Below are 27,355 nucleotides of genomic sequence, written 5' to 3' on the forward strand. Positions count from 1 at the left end.
ATTATAGAAGATATAACTAGAATATATAGTAATATAGTTACGCTGCTCTAATTAGAAGTAGACTAAATAGGTATTCTATAGTATAAATAAAGGTATTATAGAGAAGCCTTAGATATAGAATTAGAAGATATAGTTCTCTAGGCTAATAAAAATATAGTAGATAAACTAGAAGAGTTAGCTACTAGATACGTAATATAGTATATATAGTAATATATATATTAAATACTATCTACTAAAGAGAAAAAGAAATATAGTAGAGATTTATAGTAACTAACTATAGTTAAGATAAGCTACGTTAGAATATATAAATTCTATTACCTAGTAGTTTAAGTAGTAGAGCGTTAACGCCTATACATTACGCCTCTTCTATACCTTTAATACTACTAATACTAGATCTAAGTATTCTTTACTAATAGAATATAACTAGTATCTCTATAAGTAATACTCTATTTACTATATAATCTTTACGCAAATAAAGAGATAGATAGAGAGCTTTTATCTAGTAGACTATTATTACTATTAGTATATTTATTAATAGTAAGCTTAATACTTAGATACTAGATATTCTAAATCTTAAGAAGAAGTGTAATAATAATAAAAAGAAGCTTATTAAGAATAGTAAATATAATAAAGCTAAGCATTTTATAGCTATATCTATAATAGTTTTAAATATTATCTTTACTTTAAATAAAGCTATTATACTCTAATTAACTAGTAAAATTAGAATTCTAAAAAAAGTAAATTTTCTTTAGATCTATTATTCTTTTATAAAGCCTAGTTAATATAGTTCTATAATATAGTTAATACTTATAAGTACTAGTAATAGCTACTATCTTCTATTTATTATATTAAATTCTAATAGTTCTTAGTATACTTTTCTCTTTAAAGTTTATAAAACTAAGTTATCTTTTATAAAAGCTACTCTTTTTAACTAACTACTAATTTTAAAAGTATAATTTTCTATTTACTTTTCTTTTTATTTATATTTCTACTTTTCTTCTTACTTTTCTTTTACTTTTTTTTATATATTCTATATTATCTTTTATATACTTATATTTCTTATATAATAATTAGTATTTCTATAGTATATAATATCTATTATATTTATATTATACTACTAAGTAAGTATTAATACTTTTTCTTTCTAACTATATTTTTAACTTTATTTTATAAGTATATTTTCTTCTAAACTTATATATAGTTATTAAAGCTTATTCTTTTAATATCTTATATAAAGATACTAACTTTAGTTAAGTATTTAAAAATACTATTCTAACGTAACTCTATAATATAGTAAGTTTATATCTTAACTTTTATAAGCTTACTATATACTATTTCTACTTTTATAATAAAAGTATTATATTAATATAATAATATAATATATATAGTTACTTTAGTATATACTATATAGACTATTTATAATCTATATACTTAGAGTTTAGCTTTTTCTTTATATTTATTATTTATATATATATCTATATACTTATTTCTTTTTTTAATCTTTATCTAATCTATACTTATATTACTTTTTCTATTTATTAAATAACTTTAAAAGTTATATTTAGTATTATTTTTATTCTATTACCTTTATACTTCTGTTAATATTTATTTTTATATCTACTTTTATACTTTACTCTATACTTTTCTCTTACTTATATTTTTACTTTTTATATATCTATCTTTTTAGTTTCTATCTACTTATCTTTTACCTTTTTTTTACCTCTCTTTTAATTCTTTTTTCTATCTATCTTTCTACTATTCTTTATATTTATCTTTTTACTATTCTTTCTATCTTTCTTCTTACTCTTCTTTATACTTATCTTTTTACCATTCTTTCTATCTATATTCTTACTCTTCTTTATACTTATCTTTTTACTATTCTTTTTATCTATCTTTTTACTATTATTTCTACTTATATTTATACTATTCTTTATACTTATCTTTAAATATAATTTTATTATTACTATTTCTTTATTTATATCTTAGTATATATTTAATATTTTTTTTAAATATATTTTATCTATACCTAGTATTATTAAGATAATTTAATCTTTTTTATAATATACTACTTCTTCTTATAGTAGTTTTATATTCTTTCTAATTTATTATTTTAATTATACTTTTAACTTAAGTTTTTATATATATTAGTTACTTTATATTATTACTTTATTTAGATATAAGTCTTACTACTTTCTATAATAAAGTATTTACTTTACTATATTACTTAACTTATAACGTAGTAGTTAGTATAATACTAAGACTAATAATATAATAGTAAAGTAAATAGCTATTAAACTTAAAAGGTAGTATACTAGAAAAAGCTAGATTTATATAATAGTAATATAAGAAATATAGCTATATATATATAAATATACTATAAAAAATTATACTATATATTTAATTTAATATATATACTACTTCTTTCTTTACTATATTATTTTCTTTATATATAGTTTTATTAAAAACTATATAGTAGACTTCTTTATTATACTTTTTAAAGTAGAATTTCTTTACTTAATATAATATTCTTTATAATTTAGAAAACTTAAATACTTATCTTAACTAAAGATTCTATACTTAATTTAAAATTTAGAATTTATACTTTAATAATTTACTTATATTAAAATTTTATATACTCTATATAAAATAGTTAAAATAACTTTTTTTTTAATACTTATTAATATTTATATACTAATACTTAGTTATTATACTTTTTCTAAGTTATCTTTAGTAATTATAATTTTATTAATATATTTAGTTATCTTTTATTTTTATTTCTTTTTTTACTTTTACTATTCTACTTATATATTTACTTATCTTTCTATCTATCTTTATACTTATCTTTCTAGTTATTATTCTCTCTATCTTTATACTTTTATATATATCTATCTTAAGACTTATCTTAAGACTTATCTTATAACTTATCTTATAACTTATCTTTATACTTATCTTTATACCTATCTTTATACTTATCTTTATACTTATTTTTATACTTATCTTTATCTTTATATTTATACTTTTATTAATATTTATAGTAAATTTTCTTATAATATATATATATATTATTTTTTAAAATTTTATTTTATACTATTTAACTATTATAAGTTAGCTTAGTTTTACTTTTAGTTACTAATAAAATATATATAGTTAGTAGATTATAATATTAGTTTTGTACATTACTACTTTGTTTTCTATAGCTTTAACTAATTTAGTAGATTACTCTACTAAGCTATAAAAAGTTAGCTTATTTTTTATTTCTATTAGTAATAAAATATATATAGTTAGTATACTATAATATTACTTTTATAGATTACTACTTTATATTTTTTAATTTTAAGTAATATAGTAAATTACTCTACTAAGCTATAAGAAGTTAGCTTATTTTTTATTTCTATTAGTAATAAAATATATAATTAGTTTACTATAATATTAGTTTTATAGATTACTACTTTATTTTATATAACTTTAACTAATTTAGTAGATTACTCTACTAAGCTATAAAAAGTTAGCTTATTTTTATTTTTATTAGTAATAAAATATATATAGTTAGTATACTATAATATTAGTTTTATAGATTACTACTTTATTTTCTATAACTTTAACTAATCTAGTAGATTACTCTACTACGCTATAAGAAGTTAGCTTATTTTTTATTTCTATTAGTAATAAAATATATATACTTACTATATAATATTATTAGTTTTATAGATTACTACTTTATATTCTTTAATTCTAAGTAATTTAGTAGATTACTTTACTAAGCTATAAAAAGTTAGGTTATTATTACTTTTAGTTAGTAATAAAATATATATAGTTAGTAAATTATAATATTAGTTTTGTATATTACTACTTTATTTTCTATAACTTTAACTAATTTAGTAGATTACTATACTAAGCTAAAAGAAGCTAGCTTATTTTTATATATAATTAGTAATAAAATATATATAGTTAGTAGATTATAATATTAGTTTTGTAGATTACTACTTTATTCTCTTTTATTCTTAGTAATCTAGTAGATTACTCTACTAAGCTATAAGAAGTTAGTATATTTTTAATTAGTATTAGTAGTAAAATTAAAATACCTAGTTAAATATAATATTAGTTTTATATATTATTAGTTTATTTTATATAAATCTAACTATTTTACTACATAACTATACTATACTATATTAAGTTAGCTTATATCTTTGTTTAGTTAGATACTTTTACTACTTAGCTACTATATTATAATAAAAGTTTTATAGATTACTAGCTAGTTTTGTAGATTACTACTAGAATTTCTTAGAATTTAACTAAAATACTTAATTACTATACTATACTATATTAAGTTAGCTTATATATTTTTTTTAGTTATATACTTATACTACTTTACTACTATATTATAATAAAAGTTTTGTAGATTACTAGCTAATTTTATAAATTACTACTAGATTTTCTTAAATTTTAACTTAAATATTTAATAACTATACTAAACTATAATAGGTTAGCTTATATTTTTTTTTAGTTAGATACTTTTAGTACTTAGCTACTATATTATAATAAAAGTTTTGTAGATTACTAGCTAGTTTTGTAGATTACTACTAGATTTTCTTAAAATTTAACTAAAATACTTAATAACTATACTAAACTATAATACATTAGCTTATATTTTCTTTTAGTTAGATACTTTTAGTACTTAGCTACTATATTATAATAAAAGTTTTGTAGATTACTAGCTAGTTTTGTAGATTACTAAGATTAGTAGATTATCTAAGGTAATCTACTGTAGATTACGTTTTGTAAATATATATAGGCTAGTGCTAGAATATAAAGATATATAGACTAAATTTTATAGAATTTAATAGCAAAAGTTATAAATCTAATAAAGTTAGATTTTAAAGTAGTTATATAAGATCTTACTCTATAACTAAAACTTACTATTTACTAGTACTAATATTATCTTAGTTAGTAACTTCTAATAGTTACTAATAGTTATAGAGAAAAGTTTATTTAATACTATAAGAATATAAAACTCTAATTAACTATTAGATTAAGTACTATATTATCTTTTTAATTAAACTATTACTTTTAATATAGTAAAGTAATAATAGAGTAAGAATACTAAGTTTTAGAGATTTTATTATGTACTTAATAACTCTTATATTAGTAAAACTATACTATAAGATTAAACTCTTTTAATAACTTATATCTAGAATAAGCTTAGCTTAGATAAAGTAGCTTTATTTAAAAATACTATTTATATCTATTCTTTTAAGAATAATATTAAAGTATTTAATTACTACTATTTTAAATAGCTTAAGTATTTAGTTTTACTTATTAATATATTTTATATAGATAGTACTACTATAGAGAATACTAATACTAATAAAGCTAGAAATCTTTATAAAAATATCTCTATTTCTATTAATACTTATATTATACTTTATAATAATTAATAGATAGAGTATTAGTTATTTAATAGCTTAATAAGTACTATTTAAAATATTATATAAAAAGATAGTACTAATTTAAAAAAAAACTCTTCTATAACTCTACTTATTAACTTTAATAACTATAACTAAGATAATATCTTTTACTTAGTAAAAGATTTTAAGAGTAAATATTCTTTTATTTCTATTCTTTATATTAAGTATAATTAGATTAAAGCTACTATCTATTATACTTATACTTAGTTTCTAATAACTATTATATCTACTATTACTATTTATAAGAGCTAAGATATTTTTATTAATTATATAGTATTAAATTCTAAAAAGAAAAAAACTTTTTATTTAGTTTTACTTATATTACTATCTTAAAAGTTTAGTTACTACTTAGTATTATATTTAAAAAGCCTTTTAACTTTAACTATCTTAAGTTAAATAGTAGTAAACTTACTATTATATAGATAACTAACGCTTCTAAGTACCTTTAATAGAAGATAGTTATATCTATTAATAATAATAATAATAATAACTTTTCTTTACTACTATAGTTTTCTTTAAGCTCTCTAGATAGTACTCTAGATTATATAAGTAAAATAGAGATTCTAATCTTAGTATCTAAGTCTATTTACCTATCTAATAATTTATATTCTACTACCTCTATTTTAAGTAATACTAGTCTAGGCTATAGAAATAGTCTTACACTACTATAGCTACCTATTATACTTATTTTAGACTTAGTTCTCTAGAACTTAGATTAGTATACTAATACTAAGTATATAGTATCTTAAGATAATATTTAGAATCTATACTTTAAGTATAAAGCTTCTATCTACTTTTATAATTAAGTACTATTAGTCTACTATATAGCTTCTAGTGTTAATATATATATCTAGTGTAATAACTATTTCTTTATAAACTATCTAATAAGAAAGCTATAGTACTAGAGTATTAGTAAGAATAGTTATAAAGTGTTTAAAAAGAATAAAAGTAATAAAACTTTCTATCTAAAGTATAATATAGTAGTAGGTATATAGAGAAATAGTATCTAACTATAATAACTATAATAATAATTTATTAGTAAACTAATAATTCTATAGTAGAAGCTAGTCTAAAAAGAGTAAAGTCTATTACTAGTATATAAAAAGACGTATTTTAAAAAAGTTAAAATCTTATATTTAGAGGTATAGGCGTTAGGTAGACTAAGGCTTAGATTTTTAGTACTACTATTTCTAGTATAGTAGTTAAAGCTTTTAAAATTTAGAGTAGTAAGGTAACTATTCTAAGAATACTAATATCTATCTATATTATAGTAGAAAGAATTATAATATAATTATATATTCTTAATAGCTTATAACTAACTAAGCTATAGATTATAAAGTAATAAAATACTAAAATCTTAGCTTATAAAATTCTTATTCTTATTCTTATTCTTATTCTATAGCTTATAGTAAAATTAGAAATCTAAAAACTTATTAAAGATATAAATAGTAGCTTAAATCTAATACTAAAAGCTATACTAATTAAATAAGCTTTTAACTATATTTTTACTATACCTTTTTTATAAGTTCTTTTAGTATTAGTAAGTTTAAAGCTAATTTTATTACTAGTTATATTACCTTACTATCTTACTAAAGCTTAATTAAGCCTTTTATTATTACTATATTAATTATTTTTCTCTTAAACGTATTACTTTATAAGTTCTCTTAAAGTTATTATTCTAAAAGCTATTATAGAAGCTATTATAAACTACTATATTTATACTATACTAGAAGCTATTATAAGCGCTCTAAAGAGCTACTTTACTAGTATAGAGCTATATACTAAATCTATTAATATTTCTATTACTTCTATTTCTAATATTACTATTTCTATTATTTTTATTATCTTTATTATATATATAGCTAGCGTAAAATCTTTTATTATTCTCTTTTCTAGCTTTACTTTTAAGAAGCTTATTAGTAAGATATATAAGCTCTTTAGTAGTTATAGTTTCTTATCTATAATAGAGAGAAACTAGAAAAACTATTCTATTAAAGTCTATTCTATTAATAATCTTACTAATAAAATACTACTAATTATCTACTATATTATTATCTATAACTAGATATATAAAGTAAGAGAAATAATAAATTTATCTCTTTCTCTAGCTCTATAGAAAGCTATACTCTAGTAAAGAAATACTTTAGCTTAGATACTTTGTAAAGATAATAAAAACTAGAATAGTAAGAATATAGTATTTATAGATTATCTTATATAGTAAGATACTATTTATTAGATAGTAGCTATAATAGATAACTATAACTTCTATTAAGATCTAGAGAAATAGTTATTATATTATAGTTATTAGAGAATAGATACTATAAAGCTTAGTGTAGTATTTCTATTACTACTATATTATCTTACTAAGTAATTAGTATAGTATATAGTTTTTAACTACTATATAAACTTAGAAGTATATAAATATATATAGTTATAGTCTATATAAGTATTAGTACTAATAGTAATATATACTAAATATCTTAAAATCTTAAAATCTCTTAGCTATTCTAAGATAGTAGCTAGACGTTTTTTAATATCTTTTTACTAAATAGAGTTTATAAAATTAGATATAAGATACTACTATAATAATAATAGTAATAATAATAATAATATAAGTAGCTTACTACTTATTAAGGTTTTACCTTAACCTTTAAGTAGTATATACTAAATAGATAAGTAGTATTACACTTCTAGAAGACTCTAAGTAACCTAGCATAAAATATAAGCTAAAGCTGCACTTCTCTTTAGTACTCGTTTACAAACTAACGGACTATTTTTTACTTAGAGCTAGTAGGCATAAGAACGTTCTTACAGGTAGGCGTAAGTATATTCTCTTCTCTTTATTCGCGCTTAAGTCTAACAAGTCTTTTCGCGAGCGAACCTTAATTGCGAAAGTAGGCGTGCACTATCTGCTATCTCTCGCGATAGGTGCGCGACGACGCGGGCGACGCGAGCGACGCGACGCAACAGGTTATACTTTCTTCACCATCCAAACTTGCGCCAGGTATGCGTATCGCGTTAACGCTCTCCGGTTGAACCCGTACTCTGCCTCTTTGCTCCGAACTTTCTTGCCCTCAAACGTTAGCTCGCCGCACTCATCGCCTAGATCCTCAAACTCAAAGCCCATCTCTTCAACAACATCGATGATCTCCTCCAAGCTCAGTTGCACGAAGGGCCCGGTGCCGTAGAGGAGTGGGCCGAAGTTGATCCATCGACCGCCAGGCTTCAAGAGCCTCTGGATGGTGTCGAAGTAGGCCATGAGGTTGCGCGCCGTGTCAATGAAGAAATGGGTGACGATGATGTCGTAGTGACCTGGTTGATCGTTGAATGCGGTGTTGAAGTCGCCCTCGACGAGCAGAACACCAGGGTTGGGGGCGATGTTGGGCACCGTTACACTCCGGGTCATGTCGGCTTTCGTAGCATGATGCGACATTCCGTCGATGAATGGGTGTATGGTGACCGCGTGCGCGGTCTTTTGCGCTTCCATGTACCGGTACCCGACGTTCATGAACATTGACCACTCATTGATTGTGACCTCGAAGCCTGTCACTGCGTCAGTCGCTGCTCTTCAGCTCTTGCGCGCGACACTTACCTCCGAGATTGGCGACATCATGGCCTAGCCGGCCGACTCCGGAGCCAGGAAGCAATACCTTGAGCGGTGCGCTCTCGGCTGACTCTGCTTTGAGGGCGTTCAATGTGCTCAGTATGCATGGGAACGCTTCGTTTCTTTCTTTGAGACCTTCGTCGGCCCAGTCGCGTACGTAATGCTTCAGCGTTTGGGCTGTCGCGAACTTGTCTGCTTGGCGCTTGTCTTGCTCTGCCTGCTTCATGTGCTCGTCCAGTTCTTCCTGGCCGATGCCGTAGAACTTCATAGCGTGCATGGCTATACTCTTGGAGACCGCTGCATTCACGTAGATCAGCTCTTCGAGTTCATCGAGCTTCTTCGTGTAGCTGACGGTGTTCTCCAATGTCTGCTTCATTGTGAGCGACCGGGTATGACAACGCGCACGTGCGACCGACCTTCTTCTGCTTCTTGCTGACGCTCTTGTACATACTCCGCCAGCGATCTAGCTCAGTCACGTGGCGTTCGCGGTACCTCGTGTATGCCCACAGCGCTTCGAGAAGCCTGTAACGCGGGTGGCTCGTTCCCCATTTACCGCTCTTTTTGTCCATCCTCTTTAGCAGCTGTAGCTTCTCCCGTCGGTGGCGGGGCGACGCGCCGTTGTCGCTTGGTGGCATCGCACTCATCATCAAGGGATCTTGCGCAACCTGCGCATTGTCCATAGCGATCTTGACTTCGTTGGGATTTGGTATGTTGCTTGTAACATGGGCTTGGCTTTCTCCGCTGAGTGTTCCGGCATTAGCCAGGGCTACTGAGCTGAGGCCAGCGAGCAAAAAAAGCAAGGATGACTTCATCTTCCATGCGCTCAGGGCACGCGATCGTTCCGGATTGACGGCGCGACGCAGAGTATCGCAATTCGACTTTTGCGGCTGAGTACCGTGCTGGCGCCAAGCAGGCCTCGACGTTAAGCGTTAGACATCGCATATTGTGGGGTGTCGTTCGCGAAAGCATCAGCTTCAAGAAGAGCGTTTCATATACTCGCGATGCCATACTCACGAGGCAGCTGAGAAAGACGGCGATATGGGCGGCCTCCAATGCTCGTGCTTGACGGCATGCCTCTCGTGGGGGCTGACAAGCTTGACTCCGGAGAAAATGTTGGGGAGCGACCATATGCTCAAAATCGTAGTCGGCGTCGATTGTTGGTGAATGCGAGGCTTTGGTTGTATAATTCAAGGGCACGCCTGCATGCACCGGCGCGGAAGACGCGTAGAAGGTGCACGAGCCATCTCCAGAGCAGCCCGCTCTCTCCTTAGCGGGTGACTCCACGACGCCGACACTTTGAAGAAGCACGCAGCCTCCAGCCATTCTCACGTCAGGGTAATACGACGGTGGTTCCCCTTTTTTTGCTCACGACGGGTTGCCCCTTCAAATATCGCGCGATGGCCACCTATGGTCTCGACCGACAAGAAGTTTGAGGCGACAACGTCATCGAACGCAATGCGCACTTCATGAGGGTCGCGCATCCACTGTTCAATCGATACCAAAAGCAAAATCGACAGCTCACCCTTAGCTCTTCGGCCACCACGCTTCTCCCAATTGTTTGGTACTTGTTACTATTTCTTAAAGACGAAGGCGAGGCATAGCGTTGAGGGTTAGAAGACCGACTGCGGCCAGCGCGATGGTCATCCAACAACTTCGCGACTTCCTGGGACAATTCACGTTGTATCGGGCTATCCAGCACTCATACTAGAAGCCTGCGCCGTCGACACATCAGTCGCCCCATCCTTTGCGAACGGACTGTCTGGATTACTGGACTGCTGGTTCGCTGTCAATTCGCTGTTCCAAATCTAATGTTTGCAAAAGCGCTCTATCATCAGCAACCCCAGTGGTCGTACCGTTCCGTCCTCGAATAAGTCATTGTGAAAGTAAGCGACACAAACACGCTTGGACGAGCAAGTATCGAGCTCTGCGCATTAGTTGATGAAGGGGACCGCTTCCCACCACAATCGGTATTGAGAATTGTTCGCTTGAGTGAAGGGAACGCAAGCAATCATGTGGTAGCGCCTCATCAAACACCACGACGAGATTGTTCGCGCAGTCCCATGGAGTGAAGATGACTCATAACAGAATCGAGCGTCATATCAAACTCTCAAAGGCTAGATCACTTGGTGAAGTGTCGACGCGTTTGGATCCGTGCGGACTCACCTTCACTGCGACTCTCGCTTAGCAAAGCGCGACAACGGCCACAACACTCCGCAGTCCGTTCCCCTCCACTCAATCTACTTCCCACAGATGTCATGCCCAACACCAAAGGAGGCGCCTATCAACGCTAAAGACATCGACATGGCTCGCCTCAGCGGTCCCGCCAACGCGACACCAAAAACCGATCGAAAGCCGAGCCGCTTCCGCGGACTGTTCAGACAACAATCAAGCTCGAGCGCATCATCCAGTCCCGCTACCCTGCAGAAGTCGCCTCCGCCCGTCGCCTCTAGCCCGTTGGCGTCGCCATATGTGCGCCCAGGATACGAACAGATCGGTCTCCTACCCAGCGAGCAGTCCATGCACAGTCTACAGGGACTTGGTGAGACCGAGGTTGCCGATAGTGAGACGATTGGCTCTACAGCAGTTGAAGGTGCCTCTCCAAACCGCCGTGCTGAGGAAGCAGGCCGTGATTCCGTTGAATCTGAGGTCGCCAAAAGCCAGGATACCTGTCCACGTACAGCTGGTGATGCAGACAAGCGAAGCGGGTTGCCATTGGGTTCTTCCCACAAGATCGCAGAGGCCATGGACAGTAAGTGTCTACCCAGGGCGCTTCGATACTACATGCTAACACTGAAACAGACGCGAACAACAGCCATGTCAAAGATGCATGGTTCGCGGACTCCGCAGCGCGTCAGACATCGCCTGGTACGTCAAGTTGCTCACGATGTCAACGCACTCACTAACAAGCTTGCAGACAGCCCCAGCTATCCCCAGCACGGCGGCCCTGTCGAAGACCCCAGTATAGTGCAGTACAAGACCACCAGTATCAAGCGCACAAACGACTTCCTCAGGACTGCTCGTATATCGCCACAACCCCCACTTCTCATCGACACCGCCGACGAGCACGGTCACTCCACGCTTGTGGATAAAGACGAACCCAGCCCCCGCAAGTCTTTCGCGTCTAACATCTTCGACGATGACAGCTCGCTGAGTCAGGGCATCCGCGAGTATGTCACTAGCAAGATCGCCGAAGCACTCGTCGAGCACAACCGGGAGCGCCAAGGCGATGCCAATGATATGGTCAACAACGTAGGCCCGCTCAACCTCATCATCAAGATCGACGCGGCCGGTCTCGCTAAAGCGAATACCTCTAAGCGATTGATCGGGGACGATGGAAAGATCGGCGACTTCCCGGAGCGCCTCACCATCGGTCCCTTTGAGATCTCGAATGCGCAGCTTGAACGAGACATCCAGTTCGGGGTCATGGCCATGTACGCGATCGCCTTCCTCAGCGCATCTCTTCTTGGACCGAAGACTCTGCTTCTTACACTCTGGAAATCGGCGATCTTTATGGGGGTTTACGCCGCTCTGTTGCGTCAACTGGGCTGGACTGAGAAGGTCGAGCGCGACGTGCTGCTGGCGCCTGTGTGCTTCGTGGTCAGTGTGGCTACAGGTATGGGCGAGCAACTGCTTGACCAGTTGCGCATGACCATGGTTGCGGTGCTCGCAGAGGCTGTCGAACGCGTCGCTCAGAGCTGTGATGTGCAAGTACATAGCGAGTAGATGACTCAAACAGTATGGTGATAGTGCATGTATCGATTGGTAGCGGTCGTGAGCATACTTAGGCTCCCGCAGCTAAGGCTGACAGCTACATGAATGGAAATACATTATGATTCTTGATACCCTCGCAGATGGTGATGTAGTGAGGACGTCGGGGAAGTCGTAGGTCAGACGTTGCAGTAGAAAACGCCTGCACATACGTAATAGCTCGACATACGACCAGGCGCTGCTTCATTGCGCAGAATATCCCCACTTACATAGCTGCGATCTGACGCCCAGCCGTCACCGGATTAGCTTTCCGCTATGACATGCTTTCTTCTTCGTGAACCAGTGTATCAATAATTCCTTCAAACCAACACGATAGACTGTTCACGAATCGTGTTATCTCGAACCGCTTCCCCGTGCATGTATCCGTCGAAATAACAATCGCCGATGAACTCGTAATGGCCTCCAGACGGCTTATCCGACCGGCGGTCATCACTGTAGTCAATGTCGCCATTGCCATGGAGTTCAACCGTATCTACGGGTTTGAGTGCTTCTCTTTCTTCTTTGTTCAAATGCGCGGGCCGCAGGATGAACGGTACGTTTCCACCGTCTAGAACCCAAACCTCGTCCTCAACACTAACGTGCGGATAGCAGAGGCCCTGACCATTGCTTCCGGTCTTTAAGTAACGACGTCCATGTGTTGTGACGGAGATCATATGGCATAGTGTGGCATTGATCGTATCCTCTTTTCCTTCCACCCATGCAAGAAAGTGTTCGAGCCAACGCATCGTTGCAGGACTAGTTGCAGGACTAGATTTGAGATCCCACGCGTGGCCTTCTCTATCGATTGGAATGTCCAATCCACCAAGCATCGTTCGCCAAAACGCTATGACGGAATTTGGCTGTCTATAGAGATTGCTCTGCTCACTGATGTGAGCTAACGTGTCAGACGCACTCGAATTGAGCGCGGATAACATCCATCTCTTGAAGACATCTTTATGTCTGAGGTCAGCATCGTCTGTCGGGGATATTAAGGTCTGTACGTCTTCGGATACAAAAGTAACTTTGCCTACACGCCTGCCTATGACCCCAAGCCCCACTCGCCTTATCACCTCACCCGACGACCGCGGCGAAGCTTTTAGCAATACAGCGCTCGATCTGTGCTCGTCGGAAGCATTGAATACGCCATTATCGAATAGCTTGTACCGATCGAAAACCACATCGACGTCCATACGATCGCAAGGCGCGTCAAAGTCCCGCACCCAGGACGCCAGTTTGCCCGGCGCTGGGCCATATTGAGGGCCTGTCAGACTCTTCAAGAACCCTTGTTCGCGACAAAGCATTGTGTAAGTAGCCTGAAGAAAAACCTCCTCTTTAGACAAAGTGTAATCCGGGGTGAAGAATCGGTCATCAACGACGCCCAACAGTCCGTAGACCTTGTCGCGCGGGTCCTCACACGCCCGAAACCCGTATACTACATGTTGTGTTTGTAGGTCGTGTCGCTTGAGCTTACCGCTGCCATCGCGTTTTCGATCATAATGAAGGCTCCGAGTCATGGTGCAGAAGTCCTTCAGAGCATTGATCATTGTGATAGGCATTTGTGATACGGGAGGATTGCAACATGGCTTCCAGGCATGTTGGTCGTAGTATAACCCGCAATCGGTGACCGTCTGGAGCGATGTCGTCCAGGTATCGAAGTACAAAGTGCCTGTCTTTGGTAAGATGGCTTCCTGTACGGTCCACAAGCGTGTCCACCAAGGGCTTCGATAGACAGCGAGGAAGCCTTCGCATATCAGATTGAAGTCGTCATCGGGCTTATAGACAGCTGTATCGGGGGCTTGGGGTTCGAAGCATTGCCATTCATAGACATGGCGACCACTCGCTAGCAAACGTACGATTTCGAATGGGTCCGCTCCTTTTGACTCGTCATCCGCTCCATCGCCAAGGCGACATCGCGAGGCATCGCAGCCTAGCCAAATCCGTACCTGGGCGCATCCGGAATATATCTTGCCCATAAGGGCCACTTGATGCGACCTCTCCGTCGTATCCAACTGGTTGATGCAAACAGCGTCTACCCACAGTGGAAGTTCGTTCTCGGAGTCGCGCATGTGCCGGAGCGCCTGCGCGAGGTTGGAGGTAACTTTGACCGCGACGCCATCGACCTCGATCAGCTTCGTGGCGTTGGGGTCGTCCCAGGTATATGACAGAGCGTCATAACGCGGCTTCTCGTGGAAGCTGACTGGCCGCAGGCTACACCGGATAGGCTCCCACGCGTTGCCAGCGTGCAGGCTGAGAATACGCAGGTACTCGCTCGCATGCGGTAAAGGCTTGTAAACAAGGTGGGCGGGGATTGGCTTGGCTTTGTTGGCGTACACGCCCATCGTGGGTGGTTGTTGCCTCAAGCCTCATCAAAATGGCAGCTTGGAGGGTCGCAGCTTACCGAGTGCTTCCTTCCGGCTACATCCTGCGTGCCTGCCAGGTCAACATGCAATAGCGAAGCGAGCCAGATCCGAGCATCAAATTATCTCAGCCATCTCATCCTCGAAAAAACCTTATCCGCCCACCCTTTGCTTAATCTTCCCCTACCCTGAAAAGCAAACGTCGAGATGCACGCATAAGCTTCCTCTCCCACAATCTTATCAATGCCCTCGCAGTCGCGATGCCGATCCCATTGTACCCCGCCTCGCCTAACAAACATCTTGTTCCAAAAGCAGTATCTTTCCCAGTGCGCACGCATCAGCCGACTCCCGTACCCCAGCGACAACAATGCGCAAGGCTAGTTCCCACGATACAGTTCACCCACCTGCAGGCCAAATGTGGCGGCCGACTAGCTTAATAAGACGGCAAGTCCGTCCCGCACCACCCGGCAAGCGTACCCCTTGCCTCGTCGCAACGCCAATAGGCCGTGCAGCCAGCAGGAACCTTGGGAGAGCGCCTGCGTTTGACATGTGCGACTGCGACTGCGTGCGGAAGCGATAAGAACAACATCAACAACTGCATCGACTTAAGGCGCGCGTCTGGGACGTTGGGAACCCGGACATTCCGAGCTATCTTTTTCGCAGCGGCTTGCAGCGTTATCATTAGCCCAGCCCTTATTCATCAACAGACCGACACCCTTATGCGCTGCGCGCCATCTATGAATTGAACCCGTCCGCAGCACCCAAAAATGGCCGACTTATCGCACACCCGAACGAACGACTCGATGATTAAGAACGCCGCGCATCTTTCGGAAGACGTCCCACCCGAAGACGACGAAGTAAGCGGGTCCTCTAACATGAGAATAGTCGACTTTGGAAGAGATGGTACCGCCGATCCCGAGAATGGAGTGGTGGATGAAGCGCATCAACAACAGCCGCCAAGACGCAAAAAGAGGAGGTTCGGACTGGGGAAGAAGAAAGAGAGTTATAGCCATACGCATTACAAGGTTTACAAGAGACGGTGGCTTGGGCTGGGCCAGTTGGTGTTGTTGAACATTGTTGTTAGTTGGGATGTAAGTTGACACCTGCCACCGCTCGCCCGTTCCGTTGTTTGCTTCTGCGGGTGTTGCGAAGGGGTCTTCCGTTCCGGACTTTGGGCATGGCCCTGCGTTGTCGATCGATGGTGTTGGGACAACATTGCATGAACATCATTCTTGGGCACCAAGAAACTGCGAAGCATGAACATAGCTAACACACAACATAGTGGCTGACATTCGCCCCCATATCAACAACCTCATCGCAATACTTCAGAGTCCCGGAATCTTCCATCAACTGGCTGTCAACCGCCTTTCTCTTCTCCTTCGCCGCAACATGTCCATTAACGATTTACTTGCTCCACCGTGGCCCCAAACCATCCATCATCGCCGCATCCATCTTGCTGCTGATCGGCAACTGGATCCGGTATGCGGGTACCAAGACCAATATCTTCCCTGTAGTCATGGTGGGCCAGATCTTGACGGGACTGGCGCAGCCGTTTGTGCTCGCGGCGCCTACCCGGTATAGCGATATGTGGTTTACTGAGGGAGGAAGGATTGGAGCGACGGCGGTGGCGAGTCTAGCGAATCCCTTTGGAGCGGCGGTAAGTAATGACGCGGGAAGAAGAGAGGAAACGATGGCTGACAAGACATAGCTTGCATCTCTTATTAACCCGTTCTTGGGTGACGTACCGACTACGGTGTTGATAGTATCAATCATCGCAACGGTAGCATGCCTCCCGGTACGTCTTCCCACACCTCCAGTCAACCTTCACAACATATCTGACTAACACCACACAGTCCTTCTTCATCCCCGCGGCCCCACCAACACCCCCCTCGGCTTCCTCTGTCATCTCCAAAACGTCAATCATGACCTCCCTCAAGCACATGCTACGCACCCCGGCCTTCTACCTCGTCTTCTTCACCTTCAGCGTCTACACCGGCTTCTTCAACGCCTTCACTTCGCTGCTAAACCAGATCCTGTATCCATACGGCTACACCGAAGACGAAGCGGGTATCTGCGGCGCGGTGCTCATCGTTGTCGGACTGGTAGCCTGCGCCATCACTTCCCCCATCATAGACCGCACACACGCCTACCTGCTCGGCATCAAGATCCTCTGCCCCGTGCTATCCGCAGCTTACCTAGCGATGATATGGGCGCCGCAGACGAGAACGATTGTCGCGCCCTATGTGCTCGGTGCTGTCTTAGGCGCATGTTCATTTTCGCTGCTTCCGATCGCGCTGGAGTACCTAGTCGAGATCACTTTCCCAGCTAGTCCAGAAGTCTCCTCTACAATCTGCTGGGTCGGCGGACAAGTCTTCGGCGGCATCTTCATCGTCATCATGAACGAGCTCAAAGACGGAAGACCCGTGGATCTTGATGCTGTACAAGATGCGGGCAGGGATGAGGCTACGGGTGGGAATAGGCCGCCTGGACATATGCTCTGGGCGCTGGTCTTCCAGGCCGTGGTTTGTGCGGTGGTTCTGCCACTGCCGCTTTTGCTGGGTGTGAAGCGACTGGGCCTCGCTAGTAGAGAGGGAAGGCTGAAGAAGGATGTCGATGGCGATAGCGTTGTTGTCGCGGAAGAGGGGTCTGGCGAGGGCGTGCAGGGACACGAGCAATGACTCCTTGGGGACATGGATTCTGGTGACGATTACGAGGATGATGACGACGACGACTAGGGTTTCTTTATAGGGCTGGGTTTTCTTACCTTGTCTTTTCGGGTTTATCTTGGGTGGGGAACTGGTTTCCTTGGTTCGTCTTTTTCATTATAATTGTAAACGGGATTCATGTCCGCGTATAGCGTATGACCAACACATTTCTTTGCTTCAGTCATGATGTTGTGCAATGTCTTGATTTGGATCGGGAGATAGAAGTACAGTGATATTCTAAACACGACTCTAATATGTACAGTCATCCACGCATTTGACATGTCTTGATGCTTGCATTCATTCCATTCCGAAAAGGCTACGTTCTTTCTACTTGTCGTGTACCAACATTGTTTTGGTATTCGCTTGTAAGAGGACGAGGATCGGCGGGGGTCGGGTCTGTTTACTTGAGCTGGGCGAAGAGCTTGGGGGCGGCGCATTGGGATGCGCAGTGGGCGAGGTGGAAAACTGGAGGTGGGTTAGAGGATAGGAAGGTGATGGAAGTGGACTGTTGACGTACATTCTTCAACGCAGTCCTCGCTGGCCTTGCCGTCGTTCTCGATCTGGCCTGTTACCCGTTGGGCGCACTCGTCGTAGTGGTGCTTGGGACCGTGGCATTCCTTGGACTCGGCGCATTCTGCATGAGATGGTTAGTTATGGTTCCGTCTGCGGTGGCGCTGTGTGTCTGGTATCGGGCCATGTCGGATACGGTGGGCTTCTTATCGACACGTCCGACCAAAGCCGAAGCCCCCGAGACACGCAATTGATCTCTCAAGGCCGCTGGATTGCCATTTTCGTAGTCCGGGATAACTCACCCTGCTCAAGCTTCTCCTTTGGGTCGGGCTCCTCCTCGTCCTCTTCCTCCTCCTCAGGTTCATCTTCGTCATCGCCGCTCGGCTTGTGTCCCTGCTCGCCCGAGTCGCCGCCCTTCTTCGCATCCTGCTTGTTGACCTCGGCCTCGTCGCCGCTCTCCTCGTCGGTGCCGGAGGCGGGCGTCTGGGTGCTGGTGCCACCTTGGACGGGCGGTTGGCCCTCGGCGTCGGCCGAGGGGTGGGAGAAGGTCTCCCAGACGTCGGAGAAGAAGTCGGTGATACCCATAATGGTGGCTCCGGGGCAATTGGGGGTCCTCGAGTGTGGGTGCGGGTGGTAGCGGAGGGTGTTGGGCGATGGGAAACGAGAGCTGCGAGAGGTGTCATGCCGGGATCGCGAAAATGGGCGGCGCACGGGCCAGCGAAATGGTTAGCGGCGTCATGTAATTCTGAGGGCTCTCAGTGGTCTCTTCACTGCGCGATCACATCCGCCGTGTCTTCCCTCAACAATGTGGTTTTGTATCGTAGAAGAGACATGACTAGTTTCTATGCTTCTTGAACGCCTCCTCCACGCTAACTCCGTATCCCACGTCCGCAATCACCTTCTCGTCCGCCTCGATCAGCTTTGGTAATAGATCGAGCAGTTCGTCTACCTTGCCCTGTGGCACCGCGACCACGCCATTCTCGAAAGGGTCAATCATGATGATGTCGCCGGCTTCGACCACCGTCTCGCCGATTCTCACGGGCACATTGTGTGCATGAAACTTAGTCTCGGCTCCCGCGCCGATGACAGACGTCGCTTTGGACCAGATGGGCAGCTGCGTCTGATTCAGCGCAGTAATGTCCCGCACCCGACCGTCGACCACGATACCCTCTGCACCGAGATGCTGCATGCGAGCCGCCATGATTCCTCCGACGACTGCGCACGACTGTCCTGGAGGCTGGCTGATGACTACAATCGTGCCGCTCTCAGTGTAGTCCGCGTAGGGCCGGGAGTCTGTGAGATTGGAAGCTGGAATGCTATCCGCCATCTTGGGAGGGTTTGGGAAAGACTTGGTCGCTTTCGGAATCATGAGGAAGGTCGATGCGGGCGCGAGGACCTTCTTAAGCTCAGGCTTGGGGATGCTGGCTGTGTGAAGCAGCGGCCCTGACAAGGTTAACAGGTGATGTGACACGATGTCTTCAATTGATCGTACTGATATCAGCGAGGAAGCCCGCGCCAGGTACGTGTAGCTTCAATAGCCCATCAGCGAGCTGTGAGAGATTAGCTGCACGTCTTGGCGTGGAGAAGGTAAGCGTACATCGCATGCTGCGTATTCGTACAGCTTCTTCCATTTTGGTGATGCCATTGCTGTGATTCTGTAATATGGAACGCGAGACAATGTATATGATCTAGACATGCAGCGCGACAAGCTATGAGGCTCTTTACCCCGCCGGCCGAGGTGCGCCGCAACTATGGAAACTATGTCTTCTCCAACATGGAACTAAACGGCCCTGGGTGTCGCACACGTGTCTTCAGCTGTAGACTTCTCAGTCAATCGGACAGTCGAGATTGATCGGTTGCACATACTTCCTCTACGTCATCGGCCAATTGCATTAAGCCCTAGGGCGCGTCACAGAAGTAGACGCTGCTGTAGCATGCTGCACGTAAAGAGACGCGATAACGCAAATGCAGAGTAGCCTACAAGATGATTATGTGATAGCCGTGGCGGTGAATATGAGCCAGATGGTGGCGCAAGGTCGAGTTCCGCCGTATCGCCAAGACACGACAGATGCAAGGGTCTCGGAACTTAGATGCATCTCAGCACTGGCCCCTTCTGCCACTTTCCATAGACGTGACGACCAGCTTTCCGTGGCCTCTCGCCGCCACGCCCAATCCACCGCCCACGCGCGCCTATTCCTTTTCTTTCATCGGGTACTAGACACAGTCTTTGCGGCTTCTGCGCTGCGCATTCTTCACCATGGCCCTCCACGCGGCCGGCGCTGCCCAGGTGCGTTTTGCCACGAGTTCCGACATCGCGTCATTGAACCCCTACTGACTTGGATATAGAAAGTCGCTTCTGTCACGTCGCAACTGTCGCCCACCATGTCTACCGTCCTGCGCTCCCCGTGGCACGCCCTGGGCCGCATGCCCACGGCTGCCGGTGTCAGGCAGCTCACTACCGCATCTTCGTCTTCATGTTCAGGTAAGTCGCAATGAGGCACAGTCGGAGCACAACACTGACACTCTGCAGTACCGCGCGTCGGACTATGCAATCCCCTCGCCCTGACATCGCCCGTCGCTGCCCTCAGGGCCCGCCAGTTCTCTTCCATGTCGCGCAACGGCCCTCTCTCGCACCTCCGCCAGCTGACCAAGCCCGGCATGCTCGGCCTCAGCCTCGTACAACAGCGCTCGCTCTTCGGTGGTCCCTCTCAGGAACAACTTGCTCGGCTCGAACAGGCTGCTAATGCCAACCCTACGAGCGCCTCCGCCCAGGCTTCCTTCTACTCGGCTCTTCTGCGCGGCAACTACCACCAGATCATCATCGACCGGTACAACACAGGACGCTTCGCCACCAACTCTACAATTGACAAGATGTACAACAACGCCCTGGCAAAGACGGGACAGGACGGCGGCGAACACTCAGGGCTCACTGCGAACCAGCGCCAGGCTATCACCCAGGCCATCGGCGCAAACGCTGGCGGTGCTCAGGTCGCCAAGACCAGGGGCGGCGCTGGCGTCAAGGCCGACCCCGTCTACGTCGTCGTCGAAGAGTCTCTGATGAATGTCATCTTTAAGTGGGTCCGCTGGATCTGCGGTTTCGCTTTGGCTGCCTACGTCTCCCTGATCCTCATCACTCTCTTCGTCGAGACCAGCGGCGTCCTCAAGAAGGGCGTTGGCGGTAAAGAGAACGCCGAAGTCCGCCCCGAGCAGCAGAACACTCGCTTCAGCGATGTCCACGGTTGCGACGAGGCCAAGGAGGAACTCACCGATGTCGTCGACTTTCTCAAGAACCCCGACAAGTACAACAAGCTCGGCGGCAGACTCCCCAAGGGTGTACTCCTAGTTGGCCCTCCTGGTACTGGTAAAACTCTGCTTGCTCGTGCTTGCGCAGGAGAGGCCGGTGTTCCCTTCTTCTACATGTCCGGTTCTGAATTCGACGAAGTTTACGTTGGTGTCGGAGCCAAGCGTGTCCGCGAACTCTTCACTGCTGCTCGAGGCAAGGCGCCTGCCATTGTCTTCATCGACGAACTTGATGCCATAGGCGGAAAGCGCAGGTCGCGCGACGCCAGCTATCACCGCCAGACCCTCAACCAGCTTCTCAACGATCTCGACGGTTTCGACCAAAGCAGTGGTGTCATCTTCATTGCTGCCACCAACCACCCCGAGTCTCTCGACGAAGCCCTGCTTCGCCCCGGACGTTTCGATCGTCATGTCCAGGTTGAACTCCCTGATGTAGGTGGCCGACTGGCTATCCTCAAGTACCACACTCAGAAGATCCGCCTCTCTCCCGATATCGACCTTTCTACCATCGCCCGTGGCACACCTGGATTCTCTGGTGCCGAGCTAGAGAATGTTGCCAACTCGGCAGCTATCCGCGCTTCTAAGATTCAGGCAAAGTTCGTCTCTCTCGACGATTTGGAGTGGGCCAAGGACAAGATTAGCATGGGCGCAGAAAGGAAGAGCCGCTCCGTACCGCTCAAGGACAAGATTCACACCGCCTACCACGAGGGTGGCCATGCGCTCGTCGGTCTCTACAAGCCTGGCTTCAACGATCTACACAAGGCGACTATTCTTCCCAGAGGTCACGCCGCCGGTATCACCTTTTTCCTTCCGGAAGAAGAGGGCCATCACACTCGCAAACAATACATACGCCAACTGCAGGTCTCTCTGGGCGGCAAGATTGCCGAAGAGCTTGTATATGGAGAGGAGAATGTATCCACCGGAGCTTCTAGCGACATTTCCAACGCAACAAGGATAGCCTACATGATGGTCACTCAGTGCGGTTTCTCAGAGAAGCTCGGCAACGTCGACTACAAATCTAATTACGAGATGGTCGCACCCGAGACCAAGCGAATCATCGACGACGAGGTGCGAAAGCTGATCGATGAGGCAAGAAAGGATGCGAAGGAGCTGCTGCTGTCGAAGCGCAAGGAGCTTGACAGATTAGCCGATGCGCTTGTGCAGTACGAGACGCTGGACAAGAAGGAGATCATGAAGGTCATCAAGGGCGAGGACCTCCCAGGCCGGCTGAAGGCCTTGCCTGACGCGCCCATCAAAATCCCAGATAACCCACTCCCCACGGCGATAAGACCAAGGGGTGATGGTGGTGATGGCCCAGAACCTCCCGCTCCCATACCTGCGTAGTTAGCGGGATGGGAATGATGAATGTGCATAAAAGCACGTTGTTTATGAGGTGAATGGCGTTCGTTCGACCTCTTCCCTCTCGTTGGAGGGTTTCGCTTCATTGGTCATGTACAATATTAGGAATACTTTAGCTTAGCGAATAGAGCGAGCTATTGACCATAACGAGCTATGGATTGTGGTGAGAGCCGTATGTGGAGATGATGGACAGAAAGAGGTAGACTGATGAAGTAAGACAGCAACGAGGAATGAGAATAGACACATCAACACAAGCAGCTTGTCATTCAGATGAAGCTACCGTGTACGCTATTGAGGGTCCTACGCTCCAACTTTCGTGAATCTAACCAGGTAATCGCGACTGCAATTCATTCACTCATGTCGCCAGTGTGAAGATCAGCTTTCACCCGGCAATGGCCAGATGAGCAGTGGCGAGCCTCTGAGCCCAGTGCTCTCTACACGTACTCTCAAAGGTCGCGAAACAAGGACAACCTACTATGTACCTCCGAGCTTTGGCAATCACTGCAGCCAACTCAACTTCCTCACGGTCACTTCTACGGCTCCAGCCCCGTACTTCTTTTCGGCCTTGGAATTACAACATGGCCAGCTCCCGTAACAATAGGACTGCAACTTCGACATCGCGGAACATCACCGGCATTGTCGACACGTACGCGTCACCGACTATGGGCTCATCACCAGCAGAATACTCGCGGCGGTCATATGATCCTATTCTGAGCGGTCGTGGACATGGTGATGTCAGCATGTCTTCCTCACCATCACCATCGCCATACCCCCTTTCAAACTCCAGGCGAGCCAACCTCCATCAATCAACATCCACGCATTCAGGCTACCTCGACCGCGCCCAACTTTTCGGTCGCACGCCTATCCAACAAAACACACGTCGCGCCCGCCCTCCTTCAACCTCGAACGAACGAAACATACGAAAGCGTTCGTCGCGTACCCCTACTGGCGAGTGGGCGGAAGCCGGTCTTCCTGAACCACCTATCGAGGCGAGTAGGGTTAGCTTGGAGAATGCTGAGGGTTTGGTTTGCACACCCACCGGTATCACCACCTTGGACGTCGAAGAAGACACGCCAGGTCGCTTTTCACCCTCAGCGCAATTGCCTGCGACTTGCAAGACTTCGCCTGCGGAAGATGCGTTAAGGGAGCAGTTTGAGAAGGGTAGGGTAGAGCTGGCTAGGAATCTTGCGTGGCGAAGTAGTTCGAATGGGAAGTCGAAGTGCGCTGGCAGGAGTTTTGATACGAATCGTGAGGGGTGTGTGTCTCCTAAGACGCCGACAAATGTTTCTGAGGACGAGGAGAGCGAGTTTGGGTATGTAGATCCGGCGAGTGTGCGGGATGTTCTTGCGCGGGTGAAGGCGAGGGAGGCGACTGGACGTACTCATTCGCTCTTCGATAGTTCGCAGCATATAAGAAACCGCGATGAGCCGAGCGAAAGCTATTTCGACGTCGGCATTCCGCGCCGCAATAAGAATGCACTCTTCGCCGATTCACCGGATGCAGACATGGCTTTGCCAAAGCTTCCGGATCGCCGTGTCTTTTCGCTAGTCGAACCGCCGCCGATGAAGACACCAACTCGGAAGCGTCCATCCCCAGTGAGCAGTCGAGCTGAGCTCTCGTTCTCGCCCATCTTAGCTGCTATCGACGTAACTCCCCGGCCAACGAGCCACGATCTCGCTATCACGCCCGTTACCACCCACCTCACTCTCAGCACCATCACGATAACATTATCCCAACCGCCTACTCCTCCACGTAGCCGCACCGGTCTCACCTTCTCACAAGCAACCGCGATAATCTACGGCTGCATGACCATAACAGCATCACACCAAGCGCTTCTTGGTCTAGGCGGCGACATCGCTGCTATGGACTTGATCATAGGTCTATTCGGCGCTTTCCTTCTCGGCCTTGCTATTTGTGTAGTTCTGAAAATGCTGCTCGGTGCTAGATTGCGACGCGTACCTAGGGACGTTCTGCGATAGTGTGGGCGGGCATGGGGTTTTGCACGTCAGGCTTTTTGAGAGGGGGTTGGGCATGGGGTTTGACAGCGCCGCGGTCAGAGGGAAGGTTGTCATTTGACCGGATAACGAGTTGCTTTAGCCATGTATAGGGGCATGATGTAGATATGGGGATTGATGCGCACTACGGTATAGTGAGTAGCTATGTAAGTTTCATGTTGATCGTTGATATCATTCCGTACCAAACCAATAGCCTCTCATGATGTGCGTGGATATATCCATGTGAACACCAAGATTTTCGCGACCATCACTCCACTCCGCTCAATAACCCTTCACCAAAATTTCATGCCGGTACCACATCCACATCCTCCCTCCCTCCCCCTCTCTCCATCCCCAATCGCCCCTACGTCCTCCTCCTCCCCTCCTCCGCCTCCCGATCCCCCATCAACGACTCATCCGCATCTCCATACTCCATAACGCGCCTGCGCGCCTCCCTCGATATCGCGTCGCTCTCCTCTTGGACACGGCGCCGCTCCTCTTCCGCCCGCGCCTCGATAAGATCCTGGACGTAAATCGTGGCGTCGGTGAGCTTGGTGATGATGAAGTTGGCGATTGCACGGGGGGAGCCGGGGCCGTTGCTGTCCATTGTGTGGAAGAGATGGTGCTGGAGAATGTGTTGGGTGAGTGGTAGTGGGAGATGGAGGATATGGGGGATATCTGAAATTAAGTGGTTTAGAGAGTGAGATTTTGAGGGGTTAGAATAAGGAAGGCTTGAGGATGTATGGTGGTTGGATTTTATTGCGGCGATGATGTGTATAGAAAGAGGTGAATTGTGCCTTCACCTGCTTCCCATGGTACGTGGTGGACCCTTATCCGCTTTCCACGTTGATATGTCCAACCTGCTAATGTGTCGCTTCGCGAAGTTCACTACCGCATTCACATTCCTTTCCAGCCCTGGAATGCGCCCGCTAACCTTCACTCGTTGCGCTGTCCAGAATTGGTGGCCACTTAAGCGCATTACTGACAGGTTGAGACGAGCGTTACCCTTCATTTCTTGTTATACATCCTCTCCGCTCTTAAAACACCATAGCCCCACCATCAACAATGATATCCGTCCCATTAATATACCTCCCCGCATTACTGCACAGCAGCACCAACGGCCCCGTAAGCTCCCACGGATGCCCCATCCTCCCCATCGGATTCCTATCATTCCAACTCTTCCGCGCCCTAATCAATCCATCGCCATCATTCAATATCGTATCCATATACCCCGGGCTTAGGCAGTTCACCCTGATACCATAGCTACTCCACTCCGCCGCCAAACTCTTCGCCAGCGACAACAGCGCTGTCTTTGAAGAATTATACGCGCATTGCGGCTGTGGGTAATTCGTGTGATGCGCGGATATACTCGCCGTAAATGTAACACTACCCCCCGTCCCCTGCGCACGGAATTGCTTCGCAACAGCCTGTGCACACAAGAACGACCCCGTAAGATTGATATCGTGGGTGCGCCGCCATTCATCCGCCGCCATCTCAATCGCATGTGTGCAGCCTACGACGCCGGCGAAACAGCAGAGCATGTCTATGCTACCGAGTACCTTGACAGTGCTTTCTACGGCTGAAGCAATGGCTTTCTCGTCGCGTACGTCGACGGCTTCGGTTATGATGCGCGCGTGGGGGAACTTGGAGTGCAGTTTCTTGACGCTTTCGAAGGCTTGGTCGGGGTTCATGTCCCAGAGGGCGAGGCCCGTGGCGCCGTGTTCGAGGAGGGCGGCTGCGGCTTCGAGGGCGAGGGTGCCGGCGCCACCGGTGACTGTGGTGATGGTGGTTAGTAAGATGGTCTTGGTGTGTGGGGTGTGGATGGGGATGGGTATGGAGATGAAGAGGGCGAGGTTACCCTAAAGGCGTTCACGTACTGATCGCATTGCCCTTGACCTGGAACCTATACTGCGCTCTCTCTGCCGTAGACAAGTTCTCTGGTGGTGGCTTGGGTGCTGTGAGAGGGTTGTCTGCTGTTGACAGGGTCATCTCTGGGAGCTGTCGGTTGACGAGCGCGGCGCGGTCTTCTGCGTCTCCTGCCATTTTGATTGGATTGCTGCGTCGATGAAGTTGAATAGAGTGTTCAACGTGTTTCCTGGTGAATTGGGGTCTTGATACGCGGATTGGGCCTTCTTATGAACGCGTTCGGACGACTGAGGTCCGTTGTTCGGAATGTTGGTGGAGCGCGCCCAGCTCGAACATGACGTCGGAAAGGATCCGCCCCACTGCAGCGAGTGAGGAAGGTGTGCCGAGCGCGGGGTGAACTGCGACACCACAATCTTCATTTCCACGGTGTTGATGTGCGACCATCAAA

The 27,355-nt window shown here is 43.7% G+C and overlaps 8 protein-coding genes across 8 annotated transcripts; 4 read left to right on the plus strand and 4 right to left on the minus strand.

Moving 5' to 3' along the window:
• Nucleotides 1-8,436: 8,436 nt before the first annotated feature.
• Nucleotides 8,437-9,749, minus strand: J4E83_005136 (uncharacterized protein; the record flags this gene model as incomplete). The annotated part of the gene is made up of 3 exons (XM_049332057.1): nucleotides 8,437-9,008; nucleotides 9,058-9,436; nucleotides 9,486-9,749. 3 exons carry the CDS (start codon nucleotides 9,747-9,749, stop codon nucleotides 8,437-8,439), a joined length of 1,215 nt encoding a protein of 404 aa, XP_049188508.1.
• Nucleotides 9,750-11,319: 1,570 nt separating this feature from the next.
• On the plus strand, nucleotides 11,320-12,792 carry J4E83_005137 (uncharacterized protein; the record flags this gene model as incomplete). Its single annotated transcript, XM_049332058.1, has 3 exons — nucleotides 11,320-11,818; nucleotides 11,869-11,934; nucleotides 11,984-12,792. 3 exons carry the CDS (start codon nucleotides 11,320-11,322, stop codon nucleotides 12,790-12,792), a joined length of 1,374 nt encoding a protein of 457 aa, XP_049188509.1.
• A 3,148-nt stretch (nucleotides 12,793-15,940) lies between these two features.
• On the plus strand, nucleotides 15,941-17,851 carry J4E83_005138 (uncharacterized protein; the record flags this gene model as incomplete). The annotated part of the gene is made up of 4 exons (XM_049332059.1): nucleotides 15,941-16,264; nucleotides 16,456-16,830; nucleotides 16,882-16,968; nucleotides 17,027-17,851. The coding sequence occupies 4 exons, from the start codon at nucleotides 15,941-15,943 to the stop codon at nucleotides 17,849-17,851; spliced, it is 1,611 nt and encodes a 536-aa protein (XP_049188510.1).
• Nucleotides 17,852-18,278: 427 nt separating this feature from the next.
• Nucleotides 18,279-18,973, minus strand: J4E83_005139 (uncharacterized protein; the record flags this gene model as incomplete). The annotated part of the gene is made up of 3 exons (XM_049332060.1): nucleotides 18,279-18,343; nucleotides 18,396-18,512; nucleotides 18,691-18,973. The coding sequence occupies 3 exons, from the start codon at nucleotides 18,971-18,973 to the stop codon at nucleotides 18,279-18,281; spliced, it is 465 nt and encodes a 154-aa protein (XP_049188511.1).
• Nucleotides 18,974-19,223: 250 nt separating this feature from the next.
• Nucleotides 19,224-20,033, minus strand: J4E83_005140 (uncharacterized protein; the record flags this gene model as incomplete). The annotated part of the gene is made up of 3 exons (XM_049332061.1): nucleotides 19,224-19,831; nucleotides 19,881-19,938; nucleotides 19,986-20,033. The coding sequence occupies 3 exons, from the start codon at nucleotides 20,031-20,033 to the stop codon at nucleotides 19,224-19,226; spliced, it is 714 nt and encodes a 237-aa protein (XP_049188512.1).
• Nucleotides 20,034-20,770: 737 nt separating this feature from the next.
• Nucleotides 20,771-23,032, plus strand: J4E83_005141 (uncharacterized protein; the record flags this gene model as incomplete). The annotated part of the gene is made up of 2 exons (XM_049332062.1): nucleotides 20,771-20,870; nucleotides 20,919-23,032. 2 exons carry the CDS (start codon nucleotides 20,771-20,773, stop codon nucleotides 23,030-23,032), a joined length of 2,214 nt encoding a protein of 737 aa, XP_049188513.1.
• Nucleotides 23,033-23,625: 593 nt separating this feature from the next.
• J4E83_005142 (uncharacterized protein) lies at nucleotides 23,626-25,026 on the plus strand (the record flags this gene model as incomplete). The annotated part of the gene is made up of 1 exon (XM_049332063.1): nucleotides 23,626-25,026. The coding sequence occupies one exon, from the start codon at nucleotides 23,626-23,628 to the stop codon at nucleotides 25,024-25,026; it is 1,401 nt and encodes a 466-aa protein (XP_049188514.1).
• A 379-nt stretch (nucleotides 25,027-25,405) lies between these two features.
• J4E83_005143 (uncharacterized protein) lies at nucleotides 25,406-27,084 on the minus strand (the record flags this gene model as incomplete). Its single annotated transcript, XM_049332064.1, has 3 exons — nucleotides 25,406-25,666; nucleotides 26,427-26,815; nucleotides 26,919-27,084. The coding sequence occupies 3 exons, from the start codon at nucleotides 27,082-27,084 to the stop codon at nucleotides 25,406-25,408; spliced, it is 816 nt and encodes a 271-aa protein (XP_049188515.1).
• Nucleotides 27,085-27,355: the final 271 nt, after the last annotated feature.

This window comes from Alternaria metachromatica (genome assembly GCF_023757995.1).
Source record: "Alternaria metachromatica strain BMP 0045 chromosome Unknown scaffold_10, whole genome shotgun sequence".
NCBI classification, from domain to species: Eukaryota; Fungi; Ascomycota; class Dothideomycetes; order Pleosporales; family Pleosporaceae; genus Alternaria; species Alternaria metachromatica.